General features: G+C 34.2%; 1 protein-coding gene across 1 annotated transcript; it reads left to right on the forward strand.

Annotated features, from left to right (window-relative positions):
• Positions 1-2,777: 2,777 nt before the first annotated feature.
• Positions 2,778-10,351, forward strand: LOC110687356 (UPF0051 protein ABCI8, chloroplastic-like). The gene is made up of 2 exons (XM_021863998.1): positions 2,778-4,408; positions 9,807-10,351. Exons 1-2 carry the CDS (start codon positions 2,960-2,962, stop codon positions 10,023-10,025), a joined length of 1,668 nt encoding a protein of 555 aa, XP_021719690.1. The 5' UTR covers positions 2,778-2,959; the 3' UTR covers positions 10,026-10,351.
• The last annotated feature ends 5,685 nt before the right edge of the window (positions 10,352-16,036 follow it).

The raw sequence follows: 16,036 nt of genomic DNA on the forward strand, positions 1-16,036 counted from the left end.
TCTGCATGCACATACAAATCCAACTTCAGAGACAGCCTGATCTTTTTATTATTCAAACATAACATCATAATTTTAAAGTGAAGCATAAGATGTTAAAGAGAATTAAGCTCAACCTAGAAAACAAATAACACAAGTTCAATCCATAAGAAGACAGAATACAGCAATTCAGTTTAGAATTCTCTCAACTATTACCTGTTATAACGAAATTTTCTTCCTGTTGATTTAAAAGATTAATGAATTGGAAAGTAAGATGTGCTTCCAAAAAAAAAAAAAAAAAAAAAAAGGCCAGAAACTGTGGATTTTATGTGACAAACATAACCATATGCTAAATTAACCAAAATTCATGTCTCTCATTTCTTTAACCTCTTTTAATGCAAAGAATCTGACAAGGAAGAAATGCACATTGAACTAGAGATTCCATCGTATCATCGCTTCAAATTACATGACTTGGCATCACTAACACACACAACACACGTACACGAAATGCTAACAAAACAATCCTCCGTTCCACATCTCATAATCATAAATAATGTCACTTTGATAAGACTTAATCATATACCATAACTATTAAGAAAAGGCGATAACTTTTTCCAAACATCCTAAAATTGTATCGGACACATAATGTAACTCGTAAAGAGATAGCGCAAAGCAAACTTCTATTAAAGAAAAGCTCATCTACTGATTAAAGTCTTAAAGATGCTTTTGCAGCTTTAACAAAACAGGGGAAATGTTACTGCTAACAAGGTTTACAAAAACAGGACAACCAAACTTCTCAAGAAACTAGTACGTCTAATGGTAGTCACCATAACGCCATTACGTATACCCGAACTCGAACCGAGTTCATCGTACTCAATCCAGCGTTGAACATACTAAAAAACCAACATGATATTGTCTCTAATTTCACCAAACATCTTCAAATTAACCGTTTAATATTGACACAAAATTTCCTAGAAATGTGATCTTGAATTTTTATATACGATGATAATGCATTATGTTACATAAACAAGAAACTTTAATCATCATAAAATTAATCTAAACATACACAACCTAGCGTAAAAATCATCATTATATGAGTAATCTTCTAAGAAAGCAAAGATTAAAAAAATAAATGAATAAAAAATGCCCAAGAATATGATGAATGTGTTCTTTATTAATAGTAAATATTATATAAATCACTATAATTATTCAAGATCAAATCATTTTGAAGAGAAAAATTAAAGAAAAATAATGGGTAGTATCATACCTGTAAAAGTTGCCTTCTTGTAATCACTGTGAATTTGCTAATTTGCAGTGAAAATTATGAAAAATTAAGTCACGAAATTAAGAAGATTTGCGTAATGTTGCGACGCTTAAAATCTCCAACAAAATGGTAAAGAGTGAAAGATATGAAGAAATTTAATTTTTGTTTGATGGTGCAACCCAGAAAAATGATATGGGATGATGAAATGGGAAAATTGAGTATTGAATGAATATATTTATAGCTCCTTATAAAGTTTCACCTTTCACTTAATGCTCAAGTTTGAGAAATCCCAAATAAACTTTTTCTCACCAAATGGGTTGGGAACAAAATGGGCTAGGGTTATTTGGTGTAAAATTCCGATCTTGGCCCGAACTTGAAATATGGATCGAATTGGATAGGCATATTGAATAATTCCGTTTCATATTGATCTTATCATTTTGATCAATTTCAATATGAAAGTGAAGGAGTAATAGTTTACTTTTCAAACATCAATATGAGTTCATAATTTCACAAGGTATTTTATACAGCTTTATAATCCTTATTTTTCAATGAGTTTGAAATTTTTAATACTAGTATAAACCAAGGTGCAAGGTGTACTCAAATTTAGCTTTACTCACTTAATGATTATATATTTATATGAGCATAACAATCAAAATTTTTTTTTTAAAAAAGTTTGGATGCACCTTTTATTCGAGTGTCTTTGTGAATTTTCTAGTTTTGGTATAATACTCTATCGAGTATTTTATTAACATGCACGAGAAAAATAGAAGGCATTAGGAGAATTTGTTGTACAAATATGTTCTGTTATAAGTGATATAGTTTGGTTGTGTACTTTTGTCGAGTTAGCTTTCTTTATCTGGTTGCTGTATTGCTTTTGGTGACCATTTCTTAGCAAGTCGTATTGCATTTTTTGTACAATCTTTGAATTGTGCCAAACATGATTGAAGAAGTTTTCACAAACTTAACATGATTAACGAAGGTTTCACAAACTTGTCATTGGATTAGGCTGGCCTAACGACAGCCTAACATAACTTGAAAAAGCCCTATCCAACTTGAGCTAACCAAAGCACCACCTAACAAAGTTTGATTTTGTTGGATCACATCTTTTTAGGCACAAGCCACACAACCATACCAACCCGAAAAATGTTAAACATGACATAAGGTGCATTTTATATTCTCATTTTAACTTATCATAACTCATAACTTATTAAAACTTATTTTAGGTATAAAATGAACTAAAGTTAACCTTTATTAGTTATTAAAAGAATTACTTAAACTTTTTTCAAAAATCCTTTTTCAAAAGAATTACTTAAACTTATTTTTTCTATAACCCTTGTCTAAACCTATATAGTCTGAAATAAGCAAATCTAACCCAACTCCAATAAATAGACCGTGATTTCAACAGTACGTGGCATGCGCCCCTGCCTAGCCAAGTACCCGAGTCTAAAGCATCACCAATCCAACACGGCCAATGCCAATCCTTTTCACCCCATCGAACTAACCAAGGGTCAAGAGTGCCCAAAAATCCAAGATGAACTGAAATTCTGGAAACCGCCAAATGATCCAAGATGGTTCGTGTCATCCACGAGTCTCCCAAATTTCATAGCCACATAAAATAAAACCATTACTAGAAATTTAGATTTTCTCCTAAAATTACTTCCACTCAAAAACTTCATCTTCTTCGATAATTATTCATTCTGCAGAAAAAAAAATTCAGCCATGGCATCTCTACTAGCAAACACCATCTCTCGTTTCTCTCTCCAACCCTCTTGCGACCCACCATCATCGACCTTAATTCATCAAAATCCCAATACCCTAAAACCCAGATTCCCAAATCTCACAAAAATCAGAGCTGAAATTGGGTACGATTCAAGCGCAACAATTACTACTGAACCAGGTAATAAATCTATTTCTCCTGCTTTAATTCCTAAAAATGAAGATGACCCACTTCAGAGATTCCTTAAAAGGGAGTATAAATGGGGTTTTAGTGAAAAAATTGATTCTTTTACGATTCCAAAAGGGTTATCTGAAGAAACAGTTAAGTTAATTTCTGCCCTAAAGGAAGAACCTGATTGGATGCTTGAGTTTCGATTGAGTTCATATCGTAAATTTTTGAAGATGGTTGAACCGAAATGGTCAGATAATCGATACCCACCAATTAATTTTCAGGATTTATGTTATTATTCTGCACCTAAGAAAAAACCCACTTTGAATAGCTTAGATGAAGCTGATCCTGAGCTTCTTAAGTATTTTGATAAATTGGGTGTGCCTTTGAATGAAAGGAATCGTTTAGCTAATGTTAGTGGTAGAAATGTGGCTGTTGATGCTGTTCTTGATAGTGTTTCGATTGCGACTACACATAGGAAGACATTAGAGAAATCGGGGGTGATCTTTTGCTCGATTTCGGAGGCGATAAGGGAGTATCCTGATTTAGTTAAGAAGTATTTGGGGAGGGTTGTGCCTTGTGATGATAATTACTATGCTGCTTTGAACTCAGCTGTGTTTAGTGATGGGTCATTTGTTTATATACCTAAGGGTACTAGGTGCCCTATGCAAATTTCGACTTATTTTAGGATTAATGCCTTTGAAACGGGGCAATTCGAGAGGACTTTGATTGTTGCTGATGAGGGTAGTTTTGTTGAGTACTTGGAGGGGTGTACAGCCCCTTCATATGACACAAATCAATTGCACGCGGCTGTGGTTGAGTTGTATGCTGATGATGATGCGGAGATCAAGTACTCTACGGTACAGAATTGGTATGCTGGTGATGAAGAAGGGAAAGGGGGGATCTACAATTTTGTTACTAAGAGAGGATTGTGTTCAGGGCAAAGATCAAAGATATCATGGACACAGGTGGAGACAGGGTCAGCTATTACTTGGAAGTACCCGAGTGTTGTTTTGGAGGGAGATGACTCGGTGGGTGAGTTTTATTCTGTGGCTTTGACTAACAATTACCAACAGGCTGATACTGGGACAAAGATGATACATAAGGGCAAGAATACTAGAAGTAGAATTATATCCAAGGGAATTTCAGCTGGGAATTCAAGAAATGTGTATAGAGGGTTAGTTCAGGTCCAGTCGAAGGCATATAATGCTCGGAATTCCTCACAATGTGATTCTATGCTTATTGGGGATAAAGCTGCTGCAAACACCTATCCGTATATTCAGGTATTTCCTCGAAGATGCCATGTGTTCTTGTTCTTTTCATTTTACATGTTGCATGTGTACATTCAGTGAGTTTGCTTATTTGGTATTGTTGACTGTTGAGGATTTGAATTATAATTGTCTGAACTTTGTTTTTGGTTTAAGGTTATTTTGGATTGCCTTTAAGCTGTATTATATTTGACAGGCCACTAAATATTGCTGATGTTCTTAGCAATAGAGTTCCATTAACCCCCCCCCCCCCCCCCCCCCAATATGGCCATATGGTTAGTTGTGAAGAAAAAAAGAGCTTACATGTTTACAAAGACAATACTGAAGTTGGTCAATGATAATATGACAATTGTTATGCTATTTTAGACTAATAGGGACACTTTCAAATAGATGCGCCTTCTTATACTTGGTTATTTCAACAAAATTCACCTTATCTAAACTTTTTAATTATAATGTATTTGAACTTATTTATAGCTGTAAAGTGAATTTGTTAGCCCTTATCAGAACTTATTGATCCTCACCGGAAATTATTCTAAAAAATGCCTAATAATTAACTTGCGACAAAACAAAAGGACTTGGAGTGAGTTATATTATTTCTATACTTAATTTAGACTTTGAGTATATGTACAATGATGCAAGGGTTAGAAGGATGTATGTTGGAGGATTCACAATTACTGATTCCATGAGGGTGAAATGTTGTGGGGCACAGTGGAACATATGTTCAATAAATGTTGAGAACAAAGGACTAATGGAGTTGTTTCGTTAGAGTTAATAGTATATCATAAAAACATGTAAACAATTTGTAGGATTATGTTAAAACTTACTTGGAGAAATCTGAACAGTAGTCTCATTTTAATTTTCTCTCTTGCTTGCTCGTTTTTGTTGGTACTCTTTGCAGAGCTACATAGTATTTTTTAGTAATCAATCTGATTCTCTAAACAATCATTATAAATGTTCACATTTACTTCCTACGTGTTTATCTATTGCCTGTAACTTAGATTTCGTAACTTATTTAGAGTTGCGACTCTCGTTCACTTCATCTTTTCATTGACGTTTTTTGTGCAAATAAGTTTTGTATCATCCTACTTCCAATAAGTAACAAAAACTTCTTTTAGCAATTTGCAATAGGCATGAGAATATTGAAATTTAGAGCTATTTCCCCCTTATCTACTGATCCTTCAAATATGGATGTTCTTTGTTCTTAAGGCTTGTAGCCTTGTACACAAATATCAATATCAGTTTGATTTCACCATATGAAAAAAGTAAGGACGCTGTGTTGCTTAGGCAATGAACTGAAGAAATAACCAACTGAATTGAACTTAATAGACATCCTGCTTATGACAAATATGTAATCAACTAATTGAGAATTATGTCAGACTGTCCTCTATGGTTTCTGACTTGAAGCCGGCAAGCTAGGCCAGTAAACATATGGAGGATAGGTACAGTTTGTGACTCAGGCAAACCTAGCTAAAGTGCACCTGCTTAACAGTAGCTTCATTTTTAATTACAAACACTGCTAACTAACTTGAAGCCAGCTCAGACTAATGAAAACTTGAAATGCTGATAAGTTTTAAAACTAATCATTAGTCATTACTTCATTGGCCAATATATTTCGGTTCTTGAATTGCATTACCATTATTTTTCTTCATGAGCTTGGTATAGACATGTATGTTTTATTATCCAGAATTAGATATAGCCGTTTGATCATCTTGTGCTGTTTAATCTGCCCTAAACACTGTTAGAAGAACTCCACTTTTTCTGAAAAGCAATAGCCTGCACTTCAGTTCTATGCTTGGTACACTCGTTACGCACCCCTTATTTTTAGTAAAATAGGCCTATTTTAATTGCACACTAGTGAAAATTCTGAGGTAGAATTAGATTATGACACTGTACATAGTTGTGGTGATTTGTTTTTGCTTTAAAATATCTTGTATTAGGTAATATATAAGACTAATCAGAAACTTGAGAATGGTTAAATGGTCTTCTAAGCATCTGCGTGAAAATGCACAGACAAAGAGGCTTGGCCTAGGAAAGTTTCTGTCCTGCCTTTTGTTTTTCCCCTCAAGTATAAATTAATTGTGGTAGAGTGACGAATCGTGATTTTTGAATAACCCACCATCAATGATTTCTCCTGCTATTCAATGACTGGCTATTGGTAGAACTACACGACCTGTATCTTTATGAACTCAATACTAAAAGGCCAGGAGATTCTGGTGATCAATACATACATATAGGCAACAATTGAGACAATTTTTAGGCTCATATAAGGAGAGAGTCAAAATTCTTACTGGCTATACTCATGTGATCGTACCTGGACTTGTAATTGGTTGCTTGCTTGTGCTTTATCTTTTGTCTTACTAATTTTAATTTGTGTATGACTGATGCCTTACATTAGAATTTAGAACAATGGAGTAATAATCTTATATCTCTTTTTTCATGATCTATTTTACCTTCCCCCCTTTTTTCTTGCTAGAAAGGCAACTTTTTGCTACCACTGTTGGCCTTGGCCCTAGGGTAGTGCTAAGTGTTCTGGTGTTCTCTCTCTCTCTCTCTCTCTCTCTCTCTCTCTCTCTCTCTCTCGCGCGCGCGCGCGTGTGTGTGTGCTTTGTTGAGGGTGGGGGTGAATATTGGTAGCTAATAGGCTCTGAAGTCTGAACATCAGATATGAAAATTCTCAAACCCACTATATAGTGTGTAATGGATTCAGACCACTATTGTACTAACAGCAACTCAAAACAGAGAAAACAGAACAAATGAAGGAGAAAGCTTAAAGCTTGATTATATTCAACAATGGCAGCAAAATGAAGAACACAAACTAGTAGGTTTAGCCTACAACTCTCAACAATAGTAGGTTTAGCCCACAACACTCCAAGATAACTCTAATACAAATTGCCTGGGTAAAGCTTTCCCCCTCTTTCATTTATATACACAAGTTCCCAGACTGATTTAGTGCCTGATGATTGCATTTTGTCTTCACATGCTCTGCTCTTTGTCCCTATGTGCTGTTACTCATTCCCTTACCCAGTACTCACGGCCTGCTGCTGTGTTGGTGCCTTGTTGCCTGCTTTCTTCTTCCTTCTGACATACGTGAGGACCACAGGTGGCTGGTTCATTACATAGTGCATCACTAATACTCTAGCCATGGGAATGCATGAGCTTCAACTGGAAACCTCATTGTTGGGGTGGGATAATGTTGGAAACACTTTTTAATTTAGTTCCCTTTTCTCTTGAATATATGCCTTTGTGGTAAGCAGGAAGTGTCACAAAGTTTACAAAATATGAGGAATACTGTTGCTCAATCAATCGTCTATTGAAGACTTGACAATTGTTAGTTTGCTGTTATTAGGTGCTGCTTCCGTGACTTCTTTCTCAACTGGTATTGCAAATTCTAGTAAGGAAGGAGATTAAGAGAATGCTAATTAATTAGTGTAGTAGAGATATGTATGTTGAGATGGATGTGTGAACACACCTAGGCGGATAAAATTAAGATGTAGATTTTGTAGGAAAGATAGAGTTACGAGTATTGAGGATAAGATGAGGGAGAACGGTATGTGAGATGTCTACCAGAGGATGCACCAGTAAGCAAGGAGCAGAATTGGGATAATGGAGGTTTCACATGGATTTGAAGGAGGCCAAAGCTAACTAGGACAGTGGGAGTTTAGAATGACATGAAGAAAGTGGGTTTGCAAGAGCATGTAGCACTAGATAGAAATAGATGAAGAAAGGGAGTATTTGCGGATGACCAGAATGATAGAGTCTTGGTTCATGCAGCCGATCTCATCCTTTTAAAAATGAATCTATGATTTTTTATTTTCTTAACTGGGATTATGAACATTTGATCTGTCTCACCTCTACATTTTTTGTCCTTTCCTCTCATAGTTTCCTACTCCCAATTTGAGGCTCTCTATCAGTGCAATGTCTGTCATAATTGGAATCGAAAAATTCTAGAACATGTAATGTTAGAATCAAATGAGGGAATTGATCCAAATCAGCAGCACAGTCCAGCCAAAGCAACCTTGGTGGTTGGGTTTGGGGAGTGGGAAAGGGGGTTTGGGGATGGGGATCAGAAATTGGTTTTGGGAATACATAAACATAGTCCCATTTCCTTGTTTGGGTAGTCTTGAAATAGTTTGGGATTAACTTACAAATTTACCAGTCTACCCTTATAGCTATTCTTCCCCCCACTTTCATGAATAGCAAAAGGGTTTTTGATCTATCTCTCAAAATGGTTGGAGTTGCACCTCCAATTACCATTCCCATTGCTTGATTTATTCTTAATCTGTTCATACAAACAAGGACTAGGGATTAGGTTTAACTGGGATTATGCCTCCCAATCCCACCCTCAATTCTTCCACATAACGAACAACTCCAAAGTTACTTGGATAGGGTAAGATGGAATTGTATCCTTTTTTTTCAAAAGCCCACTATCTCTATTTTCTCTAGATGCCCAGTAACTACTGGTTGACTAAAGCACTAGTACCTTCTGGCCTGCCTTTTAGCTTCTCTATCTCCATTTGACACAGTAGTTCAGGGTATGTGATAAGCTGTAAGATTCTCTCCCTTCTATTGAGTAAATACTTGAAACATGAGGTACACCTCACAAATGAATGATGACAATGATTGATTGTGTTAGGCAGCAATAAGAGTTCTTTTTTTTGGCAGCTTGTTTGAGAATCACAATTTGCACTACCTTTGCTGATTTAAATTATTGTCAGCTTACTTGCGGTTTTCCTCCTTGTGTTTCACTTTTCTATTGTGTATGCCGAATTCTTTCAATTGAAACCGTGGACTTTTATACTTTTATGATTTGTCCCCATACCAAATGCTCTGTGTATGTGTGTGTGTGTGTTTTTTTTTTTTTTTTTTTTTTTTTTTTTTTTTTTATCATTTTTTTCCTGATCCTGATGAGGGAATAGTCCCAATTTTTTTTAATTTGGTGTGTGTGTGTGTGTTGGGGGGTGGGGGTGGGTAGTGGTGTGGGTTTGGACAAAGGGGTCTATCTGTTGTCTCGTTTAGACATGATCATTTTTAGATTGCTGGTTTGTTGCTACAATAGCTGCTTATGCAACTTCTTTCCCAATTTTGAGTACAAATTAGTGGTCTGATCTCTAAATTTTTAATTCTCCTTTGCTTCTAATTTGATTCTATCTACGGTTGTCATAACTAGGGAGTGATGCAAGTCCCAAATTAATGAAGGCAATTCTAGCTTTAATGGAAATGACGAAGCTGTATCCCCCTCTTACTAAAATGCTTCTGTTCCTTGCATATTCCAAACATTTAAATGTGTAGTGCTGTTCTGCTGTATGTGTTGAATTTACCTCTCTAAATGTCCGACATTCAATAACTTCTACGCTCATCAATTTTAGGGTTGCTGCTTGTGCTTTGTCATTGATTATCTAATGTTAATGAACAGGTAAAGAATCCTTCTGCACGGATCGAGCATGAAGCTAGCACATCCAAAATTGGAGAAGATCAACTTTTCTACTTCCAGCAAAGAGGAATTGACTATGAAAGGGCAATGGCTGCCATGATATCTGGGTTTTGCAAGGATGTCTTCAACGAGCTTCCAGACGAGTTTGGTGCTGAAGTGAACCAACTTATGAGCATCAAACTTGAAGGATCAGTTGGTTAGATACCTTTTTATTTATGTGTTCTGTATTCACGTGGTTGCGATGACAGACGACTCCACCTTTGTGAATAACCGAGTAACAAAACTGTGCTCCCATTTCTTTTTTGAGTCACACTTCAGAAAATTGTATGATGCTTAGTTCTTAGGTCGACAAAGTTCTGTATATATTGTGTTTCCAAAACATATGCTGTATGATGACCTCAACCTGCCAAAACATACTAGTGATAAGTGGTTGCGTTTTTGTAATGCATGTAAGCTTCTTATTGTTCCCTCTAGTCTATGACATGTTTCTCGGTCATCTCAAGGTAGTATTCCGCCTTCTTTCTTAATTGATGGTTACATGTGTCCTTAAGTAAAATACTTCGCAGTTATTGTAAGAAGTACTCCGTATTTTGAGCTATGAGATACAATAGGGAATTTGGGGAAATTTATAAATTATGTTCAAGGTCAAAGTAGCTAATTAGCTATGTTGAAAGAGGTTGAAGTGGTGGAATATTAACATCGCTCCCACCTCGAATCTCCATGGTATAGGGATTAAGGCCTTGTTTAGTTCAACTTATTTTTACTTATTTCAGAAAAAATAAGTTCAGATCAAATCAGATCAGAAAAAATTAGTTCAGATCAGAACATCGTTTTATGTGCGGTTTTTTATCGCTAAATATTCTTAATTTCGTAATGAAAAAAATTGTGAAAATTACATATTAATAAACTACACATTATTACGAATCTAACAAGATTCCACTTGATATTTTTCCTTATAGATTATCGTACACTTAAGGTCAAAATTTGGTCAAATCAAACAATCATATCGGATCGGATCAGACCAGACCAGATCAGATTAGATCAGACCAGACCAGATCAGATTAGATCAGACCAGACCAGATCAGATCAGTAAAAATAAGGTGAACCAAACAAGGCCTAAATGTCACGATATTCATTTGGAAAAAAAAAAAAAAAAAAAAAAAAGAGAGAAAGAATTCTTCTACCCTTTAGACAGTTGCATAATCTATGAGGAGAATATATATTTAATTACTATTCTATGCTTAGGCATTTTGTTTACAAATTAGGCTATTGATGTTGAAGTAAATAAACTGTTTATTAATTATTCAAAATTATCACCTAATTTTTTTTTAGGAATGTTGCAACACAGGCTAGGTTGTAGTGAAGTCATTGATCTAGAATAAAAGTTTAAAATAAAGAATGAATCATGCTAAAGATTTGTGAAAATTTGTCAATTTTCGCTTGATTTCTAAAATAGTTCTGCTTACATACATTGTCCATGCAATTGGTTTAGGCATGAAATATGCTGACAAGTACCTAATTCCCACCATGTACTTTACCTTATCGGAAAAAAAAGATCGTTATAATAAAGGCTACTTGAATACTACAGTACGAATTAGCCATGCAGTATATTAGAGTTGACAAATTGACTAGCCATTCACCATCTGTTTGTCTTTGGGAGTGGATATTCCTTTACTTTCACGGTTTCATCGTATCCTATGGCCTGGGTTAACAAACTTGTGAGGATTTAACAGAATTATTTTTCTTACAAATAGAATAAATCTGTTTATTATTGTATAATTTTTTAAATACAAAACGATTGAGCCAATACGAATCAACTAATCAAAACAATACATACATACGATTGCATGGTAAAAATACATATACTCTGTGTTGTAGGATATCAAAGTTGGATTAGACAAAGTTTGCTTATATTAGCTTCATTTATCTTTATCGAATCCTTTTGCTTCATTCCAAGCCTATAATTCTGTAAGTTACTTCTACTTGCATTATCAATTGTTTTCAATGTATTCATTTAAATATTAATTTATAAATGCTTATTACAAAAACTCCTAGCTCAATCTAACGAGAGTCATTATCATTTTTTTTTTTTTTTGGCTTGTAATTGTAAACAAAGCCATGCAATTTTTAATGCTTCATCTTTTCTTTAGTATTTTTCTCCTTTAGAAGCTTGCGATTGAAAAGGAAATATATTAACAGAATAACAGGTCAAGTTAGGTATATATAATAACATAAGGAAGTTATTTAATTTAATTTGTAGGTTAATTAATTAATTAAGTGTAAGTTTGAATGGTAGTCAAGGTGAGATTTCAATTTAATAATTTGGTGAAAACAAATCACAAATTATATGTTGCCGCCAATCTTCAAGAAATTGACCGTTTGGTTAAATTAATTCATCCTTATACTTGTATATGTTTTCTGTTTCCATGCAATACTTTTTTTAATTTTTTTTTTTAATGAAAAGTAAAAATTTACTGCACGTCTTGTGTGCGGCTGGCCACACCGTGTGACCACTTATAAAATAATGAAGTAACCCCTAAAACACTAACCGGGTAATCACTGTAACATTGACGGAGTAACCCCTACATACAACACTAACGAAGTAACCCTTTTGAACACTAACAAAGTAACCCCTGAACACTGTCCGGGTAACCCATACAACATTAACGAAGTAATCCAATGATGATTGGCCATACTAGCCACATATACGAATTTGTGAAATTTTTAATTCTTTTTTAAAAGAAATTTTACAATAATGAAGTTGTTTAATCGATCAACTTTAAATTATTATTATACAAATTATACTCCATATTACTTCATTTTAGTTACTCCCTTTTTTTTTTTTTTTTTTTTTTTTAAGCTAGAGTTGAATTTGTACATTTGACGAGACACAACTTTGACCATCAATATCTTTAATTAGAGGTTAATATAAATTATGAAAAAATTAATTTATAAAAGTAGACATTATGACAAATCCAACAATATATTATATGATCATATTTATATATTATATATTGGTAAAAAAATTAAGTCAATGATGATATATTAATAGTGGAAAATTCCAACTCTAGCTTATAAATTAAAAAAAAAAAAAAACCGGAGGGAGTACAAAACAGTACTACTATTAGAAGTAGTTTGCAATAATGCTTTAAAATAAGGCTGAGCTGAATATATTATATGATTACAAAAATATGTGTTATTTATTACAAAAGTATCAAAAATTCTTTAATTTAATTTTTTTTTATGATTTATTAAAAAAAAAAAATTCTTTTAATTTTTTTTTATGATTTATTAAATATGTACCTACTAGTATAATTTTTTTTATTAAATTTGATTATTAAAACCAACTAACCATAATACGTGGCATGGCATGATGATCATTGTAGTTGTAGCTTGAGAGTGACAACTTAACTTACCATCAGATTAAGACAATAAAATTGCAATTATTTGTATTTATTTGCCGACCCAAATAAAAATTGTTGGTCTTTTACTTATATGAAGAGTTTATTTGGCAAAATTAGTGTCTTGCATAGTTTTGTTGGTCTATTTTGAATAATAATAATTCACTTAAATAGCCTTTGAAATAAAAAGAAAAAGGTGATTTGTGGGCAAAAGTTGTGCAAAGAGAAACCTAGACCATTGATAGTGTGCTAATACAATGTCAACGCCAATTATAATTAACTCCAAAAAATGTCAATAATTTTGGTTTATTGTGAGTGATATGGTGTAGTGAACAAAAAATGAGTACGTGTAATGTATGGTTGTCAAGTGGAGAGCACGGTTGAGAGTCTTAGCTTGCCTCTTTTTTATTCTTTTGGTTGTAACTTTGGCCCAAAAGATGCTTCATTCTCTTTCGAAAGGAACACATTCAATTTTCAATTGATCGTTTGATTGAATGTAACTAGTATTTATCCCGTTTACACGGGTTAAACTTTTTATCAAATTACATGAGTGATTATTATAATTTTATAATTTTTGTTAAGTACTTATTTTAATTTAAGATTTTTTTTCAATTTATTAATAAATTAAACTAACAAATTATATCTTTTCTATTTCAAAGAAAATTGATGTAATAGTAAAATTATAATTTGTACTATTAACAAAAAAGATATATATAAAAAACTAATGCAACCCTTCATGAAAAATAGTAAATGAAAAAACAAATTAAATAATTTACAATTCTATACTATTATTTTAAAACAGGAAGTTGGAAGGACACGTGCCCACTTCATGTTTTTTCTGATTAAAAAATATTTAACTAAAAAAAAAATAAAAAATCATGCAAGTACACCTTAATTTTCGAACTAACTTTATACATAAATATTGATCATGCTTTTACAAATACCTTAATTTTGAAACTAACTTTATACATGAAAATTGATCATGCCTTTACAAAAAAAAAAAAAAAAAAAAAAAAAAAAAAAAAAAAAAACCTAACCTTTTTCAAACTAAGACCCTGTTCTTTTGAGTTGCTCTGCTATGCTCGGCTCTGCTGAAATCTGCTCTGCCCTGCTTAAAAATAATAATTAACAATAATAATAATAATTAATATTTAATAAAAATAATCATAATAATTATTAATATTTAATAATAATAATAACTAATATTTAATGATAATAATAATTAATATTTTATAATATTTAACATATTTTCTAATGTTATAAAAAGAGTAAAAAAATCTTTAAAAAATCAAATAATAATAATAATAATAATAATAATAATGCGATAATAATAATACTAATAATAATATTAATAATATTAATGATAATGATGATGATAATAATAATAATAATAATAATAATAATAATAATAATAATAATAATAATAATAATAAAGTAACACATCAGCAGGTCTGAGGGCCCCACCATTCCCTCCGGACAACCCTATGTCAACCTCCTTTCTTGCTGAAATTCCAGATCTGTAGCAGATATCAAAAAGGGTATCCCGGACAACATTATGCCGATGTTTAATACCCACAATACCAGCACACGACACCGCGTGATCACCGAAAATATCCCCAGTAAAAACCCGAGAACAAGTAGAGCATGGCGTCGAGATAGAGAACAATGGAATACCCATCTTGTAGCACAACACACATCGGTAGGTCTTAACGTTCATCATTTGACCCAACCCAGAAATAGGGACTGCCCGAAGCCAAGCAGAGGTGTGATCTCCCTGCTGCGATTTCCACAGTGCTGATTGCCGGGGAGACAAAGAATAGGCGGATTCTGCAGAAGCGATAACCTTTGTGAAATATATATCTGCCAATTTCTTCATGAGTTTAGGGGCAGCGATCTCACTAGGATTACTCACAATGTCAGACTCCACTATTCCATTAAACAGACTCAACGCATCTCCATAGGCTCGTCCAAGACCAACAATGGCAGCATGCCATAAAAGTTGTGTCTGCAACCCAGCAGACTGTAACCGAGAAGCAAGAAAAGCATAATGACGAACATCACCTGCTGAATATACCCCAAACCCTTCAAACGCAAATGGTAAGGTGGCAAGTCGCCATTGCCAATCGCCAAACCCAGGCCCTGAAGCAGTAACAATACGCTCCAAGGAAGATCGAAGAGCCCTGTCGAATGTGCGCTGAGCCGTCTCAAAAGTACTAGGAGGACAAGTACGCAATGCAAAGTAGAGTTTAGAAACTCCGGTACATGCCCTAAGTAACAATAGCTCACACTGAGGATCATCAAGCATATCAACCTTATCCATAAGCGTAATGATCTTGGTCACCCTCTGCATCACAAGCTCACCACCAAAACCGGAATCGGAACTAGCAGGACCCCCAAGCAACTTAACACCACGCAAAGGTCGAGCAATATTAGGTGGAAAGACACCTACAAGCCTGCTTCGCGGGTCTTCAGTAGGCCAGAAAACTTCAATTTTCTCCACGTTAAGATGTAACCCAAAACGAGGCCCTTCCTCCATAATCAACTGCAAAGCCTTCCCAACCACCAACGTGTCACCAATAATAGTGTCGTCATCCAAATACCAAGCATGAAGACATACATCAAAAGTGTCTCTGATTTTACACACCAGGGGTTGTAAAACCAAAGCAAAAAGAAGAGGACCAAGGGGATCACCCTGCTGCACCCCCTGAGACGACCATAAGGTGTGGTCCCCGTAATACAATCTGGCGGGATTAGAATAGCAGAATTCAACCCATCGCGAAAGGCCTGGACAACGACGACGCACTTCACGTA

This window comes from Chenopodium quinoa, unplaced genomic scaffold (genome assembly GCF_001683475.1).
Source record: "Chenopodium quinoa cultivar QQ74 unplaced genomic scaffold, ASM168347v1, whole genome shotgun sequence".
Taxonomy (NCBI): Eukaryota; Viridiplantae; Streptophyta; class Magnoliopsida; order Caryophyllales; family Amaranthaceae; genus Chenopodium; species Chenopodium quinoa.